The following is a 14,300-nucleotide window of genomic DNA, read 5'->3' as shown; positions in this document are numbered from 1 at the left end:
ATTATATATTGGTGGATTTGCTACGACATTTATGAGGGTTTGGATCTTTTAAGGCGAATAAAGCTGGCTGATCTGAGTCTTGGTTATATATTAGCTAGTATTAATTTTGAGGGCTTGTTTTACGCACGTTGCCTCATGACTCTGTGACAGATTCTTATTGGGCCACTTCTAAGTTCTTGACAATTATATAAAGGATTCTTTGTGACACTAAACGCGCGAGAAACTGGTTTTGGCCTTTGTCTTAATGACTTTACCTAGATATGGTTATTAAGATTCTGAGATTGTGGGGGCTATGCATGTGTTTTCCAAGCTCACAAATTGAAACTTGAACGGAGGTTGTGCAAAGCTGCACCGGTGACAACTCTTAGCATTGGGATGGTTGAGAAAAACAATAATAACAAGTTTGCTGCAGCAAAGCTTACTTCTGGAAAGCCTTTTTGTCTGATTACAAATGCAAGTTTGATTACCACAAAATTCACGTGGTAGCATAAATATATAGCTGAATTTTATTCTTATTGATGATATACCACCAAGTGACTGTGTTTGTCACAGACCCTACAACGTAACTGATCATCTTTCAAAATTCTGGTTAGGCATATGATGTGTAAGCCTTGAGGATTGAGACATACATATCAATGCCCTTCAAGTACTCAGATTGACTCACATACTGCAAAAAGGTGAGATGAAAGAAAGGCGTTAGAAATTGCTCTTGAGAGGTGTGACGATCCACAAAATAATAATTAAGCAAAACTCAAGGATCTAATATCTACAAAGATGACAGTACCTCGTTGTGATCATGTAGCAAACTCGGTGTTTTTGATATAGGAGAGAAGCCAATGGCAGGCAAACCTGCTCTCCGGAAATACCGAGAATCTGTTCCTGCAGGGAAAATCTCAGGCTCACTAATCAACCCCCCAGCTTCTTTCACAGCATTTTCCAAGAGTTCCCACCATGGATTCGAATTATCTTTTGCCGTAACTAAGTGCTTCTTGGGTATACCCTGGTCAGACCGCCATAGCTGACATACAGAGAGAACTCTTTATAGATACACGGCTTCTTTCTTAAACTCTGGCTAAAGTAGTAAGAAAATTACCTCAAAGGACATGTTCCGGGCAGGAGATGCCCATTCCAACACCAAACGCCTTTCTAGTTCTTCAGAATCAACATCGGGTGGGACACGCATGTCGAAACCAGCTTCGGCCTCAGATGGTTGCAGATTCATTACAAAGCCCTTTATATATCAAAAGAGGTCCAAAAATTGTCAGGTTCAACCACAGAGACCAATGTTTGGTCACCAAGTGTGAAAAAAGAAAGAAAGAAAGAGAGAAGAATACATTATCTGGAGTAGGAGTGCCAGCTTTGAGGTAAACCATGTTGATAGAGACGACATCGCCGTCAGCCTCCAAACCAGTTTTGAGCTGATCAAACTCAGAAGCTCTGAACCTCATTATACTCTCAATGCTTTTAGTGAGATTTTCCATGGCTGAATTATCGTAGAGCTTTGAGCCATGGCCAGGTTGTCCTACAGCTTTTATCTGGATCGACCATGCATTCCTCTCTCCATTAAACACCCTGTAGCTGTCAGTTGGAGATGGTAAACCTGATCCATTCATCACCATAAACTATTTGTTATGTCTTATGTAGTCAAAATTTATTTATTTATGGTCAAAATGTGGTCAAATATATATATCTTTGTTTTGTAAAAAGAAAACGTCAAATTAGTCAAGTGAAACACAACATTTTGTTTTCTTGTTAACTAATTTAATGTGTACCTTCCCTCTGTTGAAGTTTTGCTCTTGTATTACACTAGAAGCCATATATAGCTTCAAGTACAGAGCATGGTAGAGAAAAAACAGAGAATGAAAAAGTGGAAAACTTCTCTATTATTTTCAACAACTTGTACAATAAGATAACATCCACCTTATGTAGTTTCCCTAAAGACACAAAGCAACCGTTAATGCAACTTCCTAAACTAACAACGGTTCGTAATCACGGTTAACACATACCGTTTGACTTTACAACACACTTAATAACATACATAGTTATATAAAATAACATTAGCGTAAACTCAATTATAACCAACACCCTCTAGATCATAAAATGAAGCTTTTTACATACATTTAAACTACCTAATATATATACACCCATTTATAATCATAAAAACATCCCTATATGAAGTTCAAAAATATTTGTAAATTCCTTATCCACAAGCAATCTAGCTAGTAACCAATATACGTACAACAATTAATTTTATGCAACCTATCTTCTTAAACTAGGCAGTTGTAATATATGTGTTGAGGATTAGATATTTACCTTCGTCGAGTACGATGGCAATGTTCATGTTCTTGAAGGTTTCCGATTCCACGAACTTAGCAACCCCATCAACGCCTCCAATCACTTCATCGGGAACGAACGTGACATAAACGGATCGAAGCGGCTCAAATCCAGAGGCTTTAAGCTTGCGAATGGCTTCTAAGTACTGCATCCCAACGCTCTTCATATCCTGAGTTCCTCTTGCATAGATTTTGCCTTCTTCGTCTATCTCTGCTCCCAGCGGAGGATGAGTCCACTTCTCTTCCTCAAAGGTGACGACATCGACGTGTGAATTCAAAAGAACCGCAGGTAAAGAAGGATCTGTTCCACTCCATCTCAGGAGAACGATCGGCTTTCCTGGAACGAACTCGATCGATTGAGATTCGAGAGAGATTGATTTAGCTTGGGAGATAATGAAATTTGCGGCTGCGATGTAATCAGGATCCGGCTGTACGGTGTTGATTCGAAGGTATGTCTGGAATCTGGTAATGATCTCTGTCTCGGTTGACGCAGAGAGAGCCATTGATGAAGATGAAGTAGTAAAAGTGAAGAAGCTTTCTCTCATGCACCTCTGTTTAATAAGTGTAAAAGATGGTATGAATCTCCGTTTATGTATTGGTCATATATATATATATATATATATATATATAGTGTTACATGTGATAAGATCAAATCTATTCCTAAAGATATTACATATATACAAATATATATAAAGATTTTAATCTAACAATAAGTACAGCGAGTTTGAAACCAAGTCTTTGTTCTACCATGTAAGTTCCATCTATTTACATATTTGCCATCACCAACCAACGTGCGTGTATCTCCACCCAAACCGGATCCGGTATCTCGTACGTGATCTGTGATCCTGGTAAAAGATAACGGGCGCATTGTACGAGATTGAATCTTCGTCTTATCAGTTTTCTAGCATTTTCAAATATACTAGGATCGGACCCGCGGTCCACCGCGGGAGAATATTGGTTTACATACGTTGCGTTTAATATTGTGTGTGTTTTTTAGTAGAACGAATCGTGTAGTATACTTATAAATATTCATAATAACGAATTGTAGAGAAAATGTAAAATTGTTTATAAATATACCCATCGTATTAATTATGATTTACAAAATAGAATTTTGTGTTTTAAAATTCTAAAATTAGACGATTCATGGAAATTAGAGCAGTCAAAATAGGTCAAAAAACCGCGGGTCGAGCCCACATCATCTCACTATGGGGCAGATTTGGGAAAATATATTAAACCCGCAAATAAGCGGGCCACATGGATTAATTCGCAGTGGCCCAGTGGGTCATAGGTTTAGTCGGTTTTCATCCGCGGGTTGGCGGATCAGCCCGCATATTAGTATTTATTGATAAAATTATAATTTATTCAATATATGGTAATTTAAAAAAACTTTTAATAGTATTTTGATTTATTTATTTATTTTAGTAGTATTTTAAATTTTGGTTACTTTAAAATTATTTAAACAAAATCCATGGACAATCCCGCAAATCCGCATACATTCGCGGGACGGGTTTGTATTTCATATATGCTACACGCGGGTCGTGCAGACCGACTAACTACAAGTCAAAATATTTTTTGTTTATCGCAAAACGGACTTAACGGGACGAATCAACTCGCTTTGACAGTTCTAATGGAAATATTATTTAGTCATACAACAAAATGAAGTTTGGACATAGTAATAATAGAATATGTATCTTATTTGTTAGATGAAGTATAATGATTAAAAATTAATTATTATTTTTCATGATTCACAAAATTTAATAAATACTTATCATCTTGTTGAATAATTCTAAAATCATATTCAAGAAATCTTTATAAATTGAAAATTAAACTTCTTTGGTAAGCTATAGGTATGAAAATATCGTAATTTCGATTTAATCTAATTAAATTAAAATTAGTTACATGGATTTCATATCTATTTAATTTACATGACCAAAATAAAAATATCTATTTAATTTACACGACCAAAATAAAAATATCAATTTAATTTATAAAACAGATGGGTTATTTGTGATAAATTTTCTAGAAATCTTTAGAAGCAAGTAAAATATCTTTTAATTAATGATAATTGGCTAAAATGAGCGAAATTAATGACAAAAACGTTGATTGTTATAGAATTAGTCCCAAAAATATATGAACAAATTTATTATACGTAATTAATGTATAATATTTTTTGGAATATGCTTTTATTATTAGTTACCATAAGTACAATCAGATTTTATTTGATTTTCATAAATATTTGATTTTATTTCGATTTTTCATTATTAATTCGAATTTATATTCCAAAAAAATTTCAAAGATCCGATTTCAGAATTTCGGGTCAATTTTCTGATTTTAACCCGACCCATTTTCATTTGTACTTCTCTTTTAATAGTATAGAGATGATTTATAAACGTGGTGACTCTTTTGATATAAAAATCAGAGACTACTTTTTAAACAAAGTTTCACATGGCACGATTCACAAACATGAACTTTGTTCAAACTTAATGTTATGTTGTTCACAAATCATAAAGAAATATAACATTTTAAATGTCCCATCATTAATTAATTAGCTTCTTCAACTTACTTGCACGATACTAAATAAATTGAAATAGTTAGGCATAATTTAGACTATGCTACATTGCTACATTGCTAGGGGTTGTTAATAATTTACATGTGTACGTATCCTTTAAAACCAAAATGCATAATCTTATTAGCAGCGGTAGTTTATTAATGGTATATAACTTAACATTAGATCTTACCGACTCAAGATATATGAATCCTTAATCTATTGGAGCTGATGAATGCTCAACAATTCTTACTAAACGTGTGTCGTGTGATTCGGCATACAATAAACAATAAAACTATTTCATGCCAGTTAAAGCATAATAAACACTTAAAAAATCTTCTATATATGGCTGAACCTATTTTGATTGTTACCACTTGACCAATGACCCCAGTCTGCGTGACAACACGCCTGATTATACGCTCGTGCTTCACCCATCACATTACATGCTTTTTAATAAACCATGCATGAACCAATCAATGAGTTCGTCACCATGCTTTTCAATAAACCATGAACCAACTCTTTTAATAAACCATGAACCAACTAACAGCCGATCGATGAGGGTTGACCAAAATTCTTAAATCAATGGCCGAACGTGGGAAGACACGGTTTTAATACAACCGCACGTTTTATATGTTGCCATTCAACAAAGAAATTAAATCATACACGGTTCATCATTAGAAAATTACTTATATAACAAAGAGAACAGACGAAGTCCTTAATAAAAAAGAAAACAAACAAACAAACGAAGTTGACTCGCATGAGACACACATGACGTAAACGTGCAAAAAAATGAAAAAAATTCCGCATGTGGTTTGTGAAACGCACCACTTATAGGGTTTTTAGGTGAGGTTAACTGTTATTTTTTTAGAAAAAAAAAAAACCTTCAAAATCTGAATAATAAGAATTGATTTAAGAAAATATTATTTAGCTTAGCCAAAACGTTAGAAAGATTAATTTAAGTTTGATAATTATTATAGAAAATATTATTCACATCACATTTGTTATAATTACCATTCAATTTAATTATCATTCGACTCTTGTTTTATTAATTCATACCGCATACATGAACAATTGTTGTTGTTCCCTTCATTTTGTTCAATTTTCGCTCCAGTCTTTCTTAGACACTGTCTTTAAATTATTAGTTTTGTCAATGGAACTTTGAATTTTCTTTTTACTGATTTAAATAAACTCCAATATACTCTAGCCAATCCAAATTAACAATATCTTTACCAAGATTTCGCTTTCAGAACATTCTTTGTATAATTTTTCTGCAACCATATTTAATTTTAGCTAATCGCCTTACTCGTTACTTTCTACTTCCTCTTCATCTACACTCTCTAGTCTCTATCTCTTTCTTTTGTACTTCATTTTCCACATTTTCATACTCTCCCTCTTCTTTAACTTTTTGTCGATACATTTAATGCGTTTCTAGATCATCCATCTCTGGGGTTCACGAAATTTCTCAGCTTTTCCTCTTACTAGAATCGAAGATTTGTGCTCAAGGGTTACTAAATTTGGGTTTTAGGGTTTCTTGGTCGACGTGATGAGTCACCGGCGAGATTCCGGCAGCGATGCAGTTCACGTGAGAATTGCCAACGACCCTCCGCCGGATAATTGGTTTCCCAATTCCGGCAACAATCCCGTCTGGGCCACTGAGGATGATTACAACCGCGTCTGTTCAGTGAACCCCGATGATACGGAGTCTCCGAGCAAGAAGACACGATCGTCCTCCTCCGAGATCGGGAAATCGTTCTTCAAGACGAAGCTCTGCTTCAAATTCCGCTCCGGAACTTGTCCGTACGCCGCGAACTCTTGCCACTTTGCTCACAGCTCCGAAGAGCTCCGGCGTCCACCGCCGCCGCCCAATCGGCAGGAGACGGCGGAGAGTGGAAGATTGTACAAGGAAAGACATTGCAAGAAGTTTATGAGTGGAGAAGGATGTCCTTACGGAGAAAGCTGTACGTTTCTACACGACGAGGCTTCAAGAAACAGAGAAAGCTTTGCGATTAGTTTAGGTCCTCGTGGTTATGGTGATGCTAGCAATGTTGCTCAGACTTTGAAACCTCCAAATTGGAAGACAAGGATTTGCAATAAGTGGGAGACTACTGGGTATTGTCCTTTTGGTACTAACTGCCATTTTGCTCATGGAGCTTCAGGTAAAGCTTAGACCTTTTTTCGTCTATTAGTAACTGCAATGCGCTTAAAAATGTGGCTTTTAAGCTGTGTTGCTTGATAGATTGTGAGATTAGAATGTCACTAGAGGTTAGTGAATGCTGAATCTTTGGACTGAGAGAAGAAACTGTTTGATCACAAGAACTACTCTTTAGTAGCTTGAGTCTGTTTTGTTGTACATGTAGTGGCACTGGTTTCCTTGAGGATTCTTTCAATGGACTGTGGGTGCCTTTTCGTCAGTTATCTGCCTTTTCCTTAGCTAAAAACCTCCTTAGGAAATTCTGATCAATGGTGCTTGGTGAATGGATTGGTGAAAATGTCTATAAATGGACTTAAGAGTGGATCGAGTGACATGGTTGAAATGTTTCCATGCGGGACATGGTTGAAATGTTTCCTTGTGGTTCATTGCCATTGCAGGTTGGTTAGCGTGATGTCAATCGGTTTCCGATTGGAACAAATTCTTGATCTGCTTGTTATCTTAATGGCCATGGAAATGCTGAAAGTTTCAATTATCGCTGGCTAAAAGTTTGAGTCTTTATGGTAAATTGTGCAGAGTTGCATAGATTTGGTGGAGGCCTCGTTGAAGAAGAAGGTAAGATCGGAACATCCACCACTCCGGACACAATGCAGACAGGACAAGGAGATACAGTGACTAGCCTTGTTTCTCCTGGAGTCCCGTCCCAACGGATATCTAGTGCCGTTACTCAGAAACCCAACGGTGTCAGAACTCAACGGAAATGGAAAGGACCGGATAAAATCAGTCGGGTTTATGGTGATTGGATCGACGATATTGAATAACGCCACTGCATTTTCACAGAATTGTTGACCAAGGTATAGCTTTTTAGAGTTGTAACTATGTGACAGATTTGGCTTTACCTCTCTTTTGTTCTTGTAGATTGTGACTCAACAAAGACAAAAACTCACTCATCTTTTTGTTGTTGTATAATCTTCTTCACCAATAATCCTATATCTAATCTTGTAGCTGATCAAACCGAACTAAATTATGTTTCGTACTTATAAACCGGATCATCATCGGTACCTTTTTCTTTGTTTCCATCGGTCAATATTATCTATCATTTTACACTCTTTTTTTTTTTTTTTTTCTGTTTTGACTTGTTTCGAGTTATTTTTAACATTAAGACAATTAAATTTGTTTTTTCGTTGGTCACAGAAGACTCGCTCAAAATGCTAAGCAAAGCCACTTCTGTCTCTGTGACTCGGACAGAGCCACGTCCTTCTCCTCATTTCTCTCTATTAACTTGAACAATATTCCTTCTCTCGCAAGAAATTCTTAGAACAAACTTTTCTTATTTTCCAAACAATCTACTAAACTGGTAGAATTTGGGGTTTCTCTGATCTGGAGTTATCAATCTTCAAATGTCGTCAACAACATCAATACCAACTACTGATGTTTTTCCTACCGTTTCCATGCCCATCACCATAGTTTTGATCGGCGTTCTTCTCTTTGTAATTTTCGCTGGATTCTTCTCTCTTTTCTTCTGGCGATTTCTTCTGAATCGCTTGTTTTCAGCTTGGAATCTTCAGCAAACACCTTACAGTGACCTAATCCATGTGGCCACTCCGCCTGAAAAACCCGGCCTTGATCCATTTATCATCCGGTCCTTTCCCGTGTTCCCTTATTCATCTGCAACAATGAAAAATCACGGGACGGAATGCGCTATTTGCTTGTCAGAGTTTTCAGATGAAGACACAGTTAGGCTCATAACGGTTTGTCGTCATCCCTTTCATTCAAATTGCATTGATCTTTGGTTTGAGTTACACAAGACTTGTCCTGTTTGCCGGTGTGAGCTTGATCCTGGCATGATCGGATCTGGAAGCCATGAATCTTTGCACAACGCAGTCACAATCACTATTCCGGACATAAACCATGATGAGGAAAACCCTCCTACCACAGGTTCAAGTAAAAGGCTAATGGAAGCCTCGGCTTGGCGATTCTCGAGGTCACATTCTACTGGACATTTCATGGTTAAGACTACGGATGTCAATGTGAAGTCCAAAAGAAGGCATTACCAAACAGGAAGCTGTGACTCGTTTGACGAACTTACTCGGTATGATGGAGCTGGATGGTTTGGTGATTCATCACACATTAGCAGGATTGAAGTCTAGTTTAGTGAAATTCTGTTACATCTTCATTTTTGTGTTCTTTGTAGCAGTAGCTATTTCAAAACTGTAATAAGATCTGTAGTCAGATTCTCATGCTCTCTATCGGATAACAGAGAAAATAATAAGAGTCACTCCACACCTTTTTCTTCAGAAGTGTTTTTGTCTTCTACAGTGTCTCCATCTTCAAAAGTGTTGTCTTCTACAGTGTCACCATCTTCAGAAGTGTTGTTGTCTCCTACAGTGTCACCATCTTCAGATTCACTGGCGCTTCTCAAGCTAAACTTGAGAATGATAGGTCTGCCCATTATCTCCTATAGAAAAACCAAATTGTAATGAAACACTTTACATGCTCAAGAGCTAAAGAAGCAAACTTTCTAATAGTAGCTTGGAAATTAATAATGAAAAACGAGAACTTTATACCTTCCCATCGAGTTTGGCGATTGCATCCTCAGCTTCTTCTCTAGTAGCAAATGAGACAAAGCCATAGCCGGAAGATCTTCCTTCAGGGTCAGCGAAAACAACCCGAGCCGAGACTGGGTTGAAATCAGAAGCAGTGAAAAGCTCTCGTAGATGTGTTGACCTTGCTTTCCAAGCGAGATTAGATACGTAGAGTTTGTGACGAGTGTCTCCAGGGGGAGGAGAAGGAAGATCGTTGGGTGGTTTCGGAGTAGGCTTCTTGAACCTTCTTGCAAAGTTTACGCTTATGATCCTCCCAGACACTTGCTGAAAACAAACAACATAGAAGAACATCAATGCTCAGCTAACAACTCAACACAATGTCTGCTTTACTAGTTAGAACTATCCACGCTTTGAAATTGAACAAACAAAACTCAATCAGAGAAGAATCTAAGGGATTTTGGATTAAGAACACAGTTCATAAGAGAAGAATAAGATTTGAGCTTACAGAAGTATCGAACTTATCAATAGCAGCTTGAGCTTCTTCTCCAGAAGCCATAGTTACAAAAGCAAATCCTCGGTTCTTCCCATCTTTTTGCCTTATAATCTGGGGAAATCTTTAAAACTTAGGTAAACCAATTCGTAGTAATAACCAACAAAAAGATTAAAATGAAATTGAGAAAGAAGAAAGACCTCGACATTGTTCACAGTCCCGCATTGTCCAAAGAGCTCGGAGATGTCATTCACACTCATAGACCAAGGAAGATTGAATACAAAAAGCTTCCTTTTCAGGTTTGATTTCTGGGTTTCTTCAGTCTTCTCCTCCTGCGACGTTTCTTCCTCTGCTGATGTTTCTTTCTCCGCGACGGAACATAGTACGGAGACGAGCCGCCGCGAGTTATCGCCGCCGGAACGTAGAGGGAAATTAAGAGAGAAGACGGGAGAGAGATTACTGGGAAGTCGAAGACTCAGAGCAGTAGGTTTTAAGGAAGAAGACCGTTTACAAAAGAGATAAGGATTTGAGGAAGAAGAAGAAGAAGAGAAGGAGAAAATGCAGAGAGCAGCTTCCAAAACAGCCATTGTTAGCTTTGGCACGAAGAGAAATGGATTAGACCGAAAACAAAAGGATAATTTTTTCCTGGACCGGTTTTGGTTCTTGGGATAAATCAATTGTGAACCGGAGCTACCAACTTCGGTTCCGAAGGGTAAATGGCACGAGGAATAAACCGTATATTAATTATTTTTGGTATACCAACAAATTCCAATCCCACATTTGCAGTCAAATGTAAAAACAAAAATGATGAATCTTCATGATTTTTCTCTTTGAAGTCAAAACTCGAATTCTTACAATTACAAAATGTAGTGACTAGTGAGTTTCGAATTGATTGCAAATTAAACCAAAAGTTATCCCAAGAAAAGTCCAGCCAGTCGTCTCCAATCCATTAATCCAAAATACGATGCGATATTAAACGACGTCGTTTACACACCAACCAAACCATTTCCTATTTATTTCTTACAAAACCAAAAATAAAAACTGAAAAAAATCCAAATTCGAGAAAGAAGAAGAAGAAGAGAAGAGAACCATTAAGCCATTCCTTCTTCCTTCTCACTCTGACACCGTCAATCCTCAAAACCCTAAACCTTAATTTTTCCGTATTCGTTGTGGAAGAGACTGCTTCAGTGAGTCAGAGGTGGTTTATGTGAAGTATTGCTGACAATGGCGTCTCTGGGTCTGTCTTTTCCTCCCGCCGCCAAAACGCCGACGTATCTAGCCTCTTCGTCTTCAACTTTCTTCTCTAACTCTTCTCTATCCGTCACAACCTCTCAGTATCGCTCCCGAAACTCTGTCTTCGCTTCTTTTGTAAGCAGTTTTCATGAATCTATGACCAATTCCTTATGTCACTCTCTATTCATAGAATTGCTGATTACCCATCTTGTCTATTTTGAATTTCTGAGATTTTAATTGGTGCATGAGCTACAAAGGTTGTCTCTTTCGTTAGAATCTTGTTTGTTTGTTTGTTTATGCGAATATAGCTATAAAAAGGTTGTCCCTTTCGTCAGAATACATACGTTTGATGAAATTGACACCTATATGATGAATCTCTGACTAAGTCTTCTTCTTGTTGTTGCTAGAAATGTGACATGCCGGAGTCATTGAATGTGGGAAACGGGAATCCAAGTATCCCAATTATTAATGAGAGGACACTTCCAAAGTTCTTGGAATCTGCTCGAATGGAGAAATCAGTCTGTAGAACCAGTACCAGGTTGAAGTTGTTCTCTGGTACTGCAAATCCAGCACTTGCTCAGGAAATTGCTTGGTATATGGGTTTGGAGCTTGGGAAGGTTAATATTAAGAGGTTTGCTGATGGAGAGATCTATGTTCAGCTACAAGAGAGCGTTAGGGGATGCGACGTCTATTTGGTGCAGCCTACTTGCACTCCCACTAATGAGAATCTCATGGAGCTTTTGATTATGGTAGATGCTTGCCGAAGAGCTTCAGCTAAGAAAGTAACAGCTGTTATTCCGTATTTTGGATATGCAAGAGCTGATAGGAAGGTAATTGTGTTTTTTAGCCTTATCTAGATTAGCTAATTTGACTTGATATGGAGGGTTTTCGATAACTTGAAGCTATTTGGTTAATCTCTGCTTAACTAAATTCATCTTATGTTTTCTTTTGCTGCTTGCAGACACAAGGGCGTGAATCCATTGCTGCCAAATTGGTTGCTAATTTGATCACTGAAGCCGGTGCAGATCGAGTTCTTGCATGTGATCTTCATTCTGGACAGTCCATGGGTTATTTTGACATTCCAGTCGACCATGTGTACTGCCAGGTACACCTCTAAAGCCACGTTCTTGATAGATACCCTCTTTATGTATGTGAGTATATAATACCTTTTAACCCGTTATGCGCTTAATTGTTTCAGCCGGTGATACTTGATTATCTTGCTAGCAAGTCAATTTCCTCAGAGGATTTGGTAGTGGTTTCTCCTGATGTTGGTGGAGTAGCCAGGGCACGTGCTTTTGCAAAGAAATTATCAGATGCGCCACTTGCCATTGTCGATAAAAGGCGTTCAGGACACAATGTTGCTGAGGTAGTTTATTCTTTCTTTCAAAGTCAGAGTTTTCTCACCAACACCTCTTGCTTCCCCTCAATTTCACACTGTTATACTTTCCTTTCAGGTCATGAACCTAATTGGTGATGTAAAAGGGAAGGTGGCAGTAATGGTGGATGATATGATTGATACCGCTGGTTAGTAAATCAGCATGGAGTTGGCTAAATCTTACTCTTGAACATGTTACTGACAAACCAATCTTTCAGTCTCTCTATTCCCAGTCAAGATTACTGAAAACCTGTTCTCCTTTTTCGGGCTGAGTCCTCTATGAACTATTCTTTTTCTGTTTTTATTTTCTTCAGGAACCATTGTAAAAGGAGCAGCTTTGTTACACCAGGAAGGTGCTAGGGAGGTCTATGCGTGCTGCACACATGCTGTTTTCAGGTAAACCATTAACCTACATCTTGTTCTTAAACTGTCTCAAAATCACTACTTTCTAAAGCATTTTATTTTTGTTTTGGTTTGGTTTCGAATAAATCAATGGAAGCCCGCCAGCGATAGAGCGATTATCAGGGGGTTTGCTTCAAGAAGTGATAGTGACAAACACATTACCAGTAGCAGAAAAGAATTACTTCCCGCAGTTAACAATATTATCGGTGGCTAATCTTCTGGGTGAGACCATTTGGCGTGTCCATGATGATAGTTCCGTCAGTAGCATTTTCCTTTGACATCTCTCATTGCAACCAACCATTTGAACGATTCTTGGTTTTGTTAGACGGGTGAAGGGTCGGTTTAGAAAGTTTATCTACCCCGGTTTATGTTCTAACCGGCAAGCTTCACCAAATTTGCTTTTGCTTTGTCTTTTGATAGCTTAGGTTTTTCTTATTTGTTCCACATTTCAGTTATATGGATCCACTAATGGTCTTGAACCGATTTTTGATTATAGTATACACAAGTTTCTAAAAGTTCAATATATCTTGTATTTTAACAAGGTGCAAATTGATAATGGGTTTCGTAATCAGACAAATCTACGCATTATATTGTACAGTCCAAGGCCAACCCAAAAAAAAAAAAAAGGCCCAAAAGAATTAAGTTGAGTCAAATTAGGGCTTCTTCTATTTGTCTAGTGTCAACTAGTATATATACAAGACTCACATCGAAATTATAAGACAAGCCTCTATAGTTTCGTGTTCCGCCTCAATTATTCTGTTAGGTTTTTTTTCTTCTTTGTTCATTGAAATTTGATTTAATAGAAGAGCTGTGAGGAAAAAATCGTGTGCCAGAGATGGTTAATTCATCGTTGACGGTATAACACAACCCTCTAAGAAGTTCTGAGCTTTTCTATATCTTTTTATTCTTGCTCAATTTGTTTTCGGATTTTGAGAAAAAAATCTGTTTTTTAGATTATTGAAGGATTTAGAGTCGAGGTGACGATAGAAATTCACAGGTCTGTCAATCCACTGATATATGTGATGTAATTGTGTTCTCGACAGGTTCTGATCGACTCTGAAATTAAATCCTTAAAGCTTGTTTTCAATTTTGATTGTTTCGTTTTTATCTTTAATAATTCGTTCCTTTTGGATCTGAGTATAGGATGAATCTCATATATTGATGTTATTTGTGACTGAAATTACATTGATGTTTTATTCACCTTGGAGAACTGATACTCAGATTTAT

The 14,300-nt window shown here is 37.4% G+C and overlaps 5 protein-coding genes across 6 annotated transcripts; 3 read left to right on the top strand and 2 right to left on the bottom strand.

Annotated features, from left to right (window-relative positions):
- Nucleotides 1-370: 370 nt before the first annotated feature.
- Nucleotides 371-2,922, bottom strand: LOC9317463 (aminoacylase-1). Its single transcript, XM_002879504.2, has 5 exons — nucleotides 2,314-2,922; nucleotides 1,335-1,600; nucleotides 1,094-1,231; nucleotides 785-1,018; nucleotides 371-667 (listed from the first exon to the last, which is right to left on the bottom strand). Exons 1-5 carry the CDS (start codon nucleotides 2,876-2,878, stop codon nucleotides 590-592), a joined length of 1,281 nt encoding a protein of 426 aa, XP_002879550.2. The 5' UTR covers nucleotides 2,879-2,922; the 3' UTR covers nucleotides 371-589.
- A 3,217-nt stretch (nucleotides 2,923-6,139) lies between these two features.
- Nucleotides 6,140-8,133, top strand: LOC9317462 (zinc finger CCCH domain-containing protein 28). Of its 2 annotated transcripts, XR_002332718.1 has the most exons (3): nucleotides 6,140-7,034; nucleotides 7,236-7,467; nucleotides 7,604-7,688. XR_002332718.1 is itself a non-coding variant. In XM_021028882.1 (2 exons), the coding sequence occupies exons 1-2, from the start codon at nucleotides 6,422-6,424 to the stop codon at nucleotides 7,846-7,848; spliced, it is 858 nt and encodes a 285-aa protein (XP_020884541.1). In that variant the 5' UTR covers nucleotides 6,140-6,421; the 3' UTR covers nucleotides 7,849-8,133. The 2 variants fall into 2 exon arrangements, 1 of the variants encoding a protein (XP_020884541.1); XM_021028882.1 differs by lacking the exon at nucleotides 7,236-7,467 and having other exon boundaries at nucleotides 7,604-8,133.
- Nucleotides 8,134-8,220: 87 nt separating this feature from the next.
- Nucleotides 8,221-9,196, top strand: LOC9315617 (RING-H2 finger protein ATL28). Its single transcript, XM_021028883.1, has one exon. It carries the CDS (start codon nucleotides 8,428-8,430, stop codon nucleotides 9,175-9,177), a length of 750 nt encoding a protein of 249 aa, XP_020884542.1. The 5' UTR covers nucleotides 8,221-8,427; the 3' UTR covers nucleotides 9,178-9,196.
- LOC9317461 (28 kDa ribonucleoprotein, chloroplastic) lies at nucleotides 8,258-10,676 on the bottom strand. Its single transcript, XM_021028881.1, has 6 exons — nucleotides 10,264-10,676; nucleotides 10,079-10,177; nucleotides 9,595-9,897; nucleotides 9,314-9,485; nucleotides 9,117-9,238; nucleotides 8,258-9,022 (listed from the first exon to the last, which is right to left on the bottom strand). Exons 1-5 carry the CDS (start codon nucleotides 10,648-10,650, stop codon nucleotides 9,228-9,230), a joined length of 972 nt encoding a protein of 323 aa, XP_020884540.1. The 5' UTR covers nucleotides 10,651-10,676; the 3' UTR covers nucleotides 8,258-9,022; nucleotides 9,117-9,227.
- A 387-nt stretch (nucleotides 10,677-11,063) lies between these two features.
- LOC9315616 (ribose-phosphate pyrophosphokinase 1, chloroplastic) lies at nucleotides 11,064-13,594 on the top strand. The gene is made up of 7 exons (XM_002881348.2): nucleotides 11,064-11,431; nucleotides 11,704-12,126; nucleotides 12,258-12,401; nucleotides 12,495-12,662; nucleotides 12,751-12,820; nucleotides 12,986-13,067; nucleotides 13,171-13,594. The coding sequence occupies exons 1-7, from the start codon at nucleotides 11,288-11,290 to the stop codon at nucleotides 13,349-13,351; spliced, it is 1,212 nt and encodes a 403-aa protein (XP_002881394.1). The 5' UTR covers nucleotides 11,064-11,287; the 3' UTR covers nucleotides 13,352-13,594.
- Nucleotides 13,595-14,300: the final 706 nt, after the last annotated feature.

This window comes from Arabidopsis lyrata, assembly GCF_000004255.2.
Source record: "Arabidopsis lyrata subsp. lyrata unplaced genomic scaffold ARALYscaffold_4, whole genome shotgun sequence".
Taxonomy (NCBI): domain Eukaryota; kingdom Viridiplantae; phylum Streptophyta; class Magnoliopsida; order Brassicales; family Brassicaceae; genus Arabidopsis; species Arabidopsis lyrata.
This window is presented reverse-complemented; position numbering and strand designations above follow the sequence as displayed.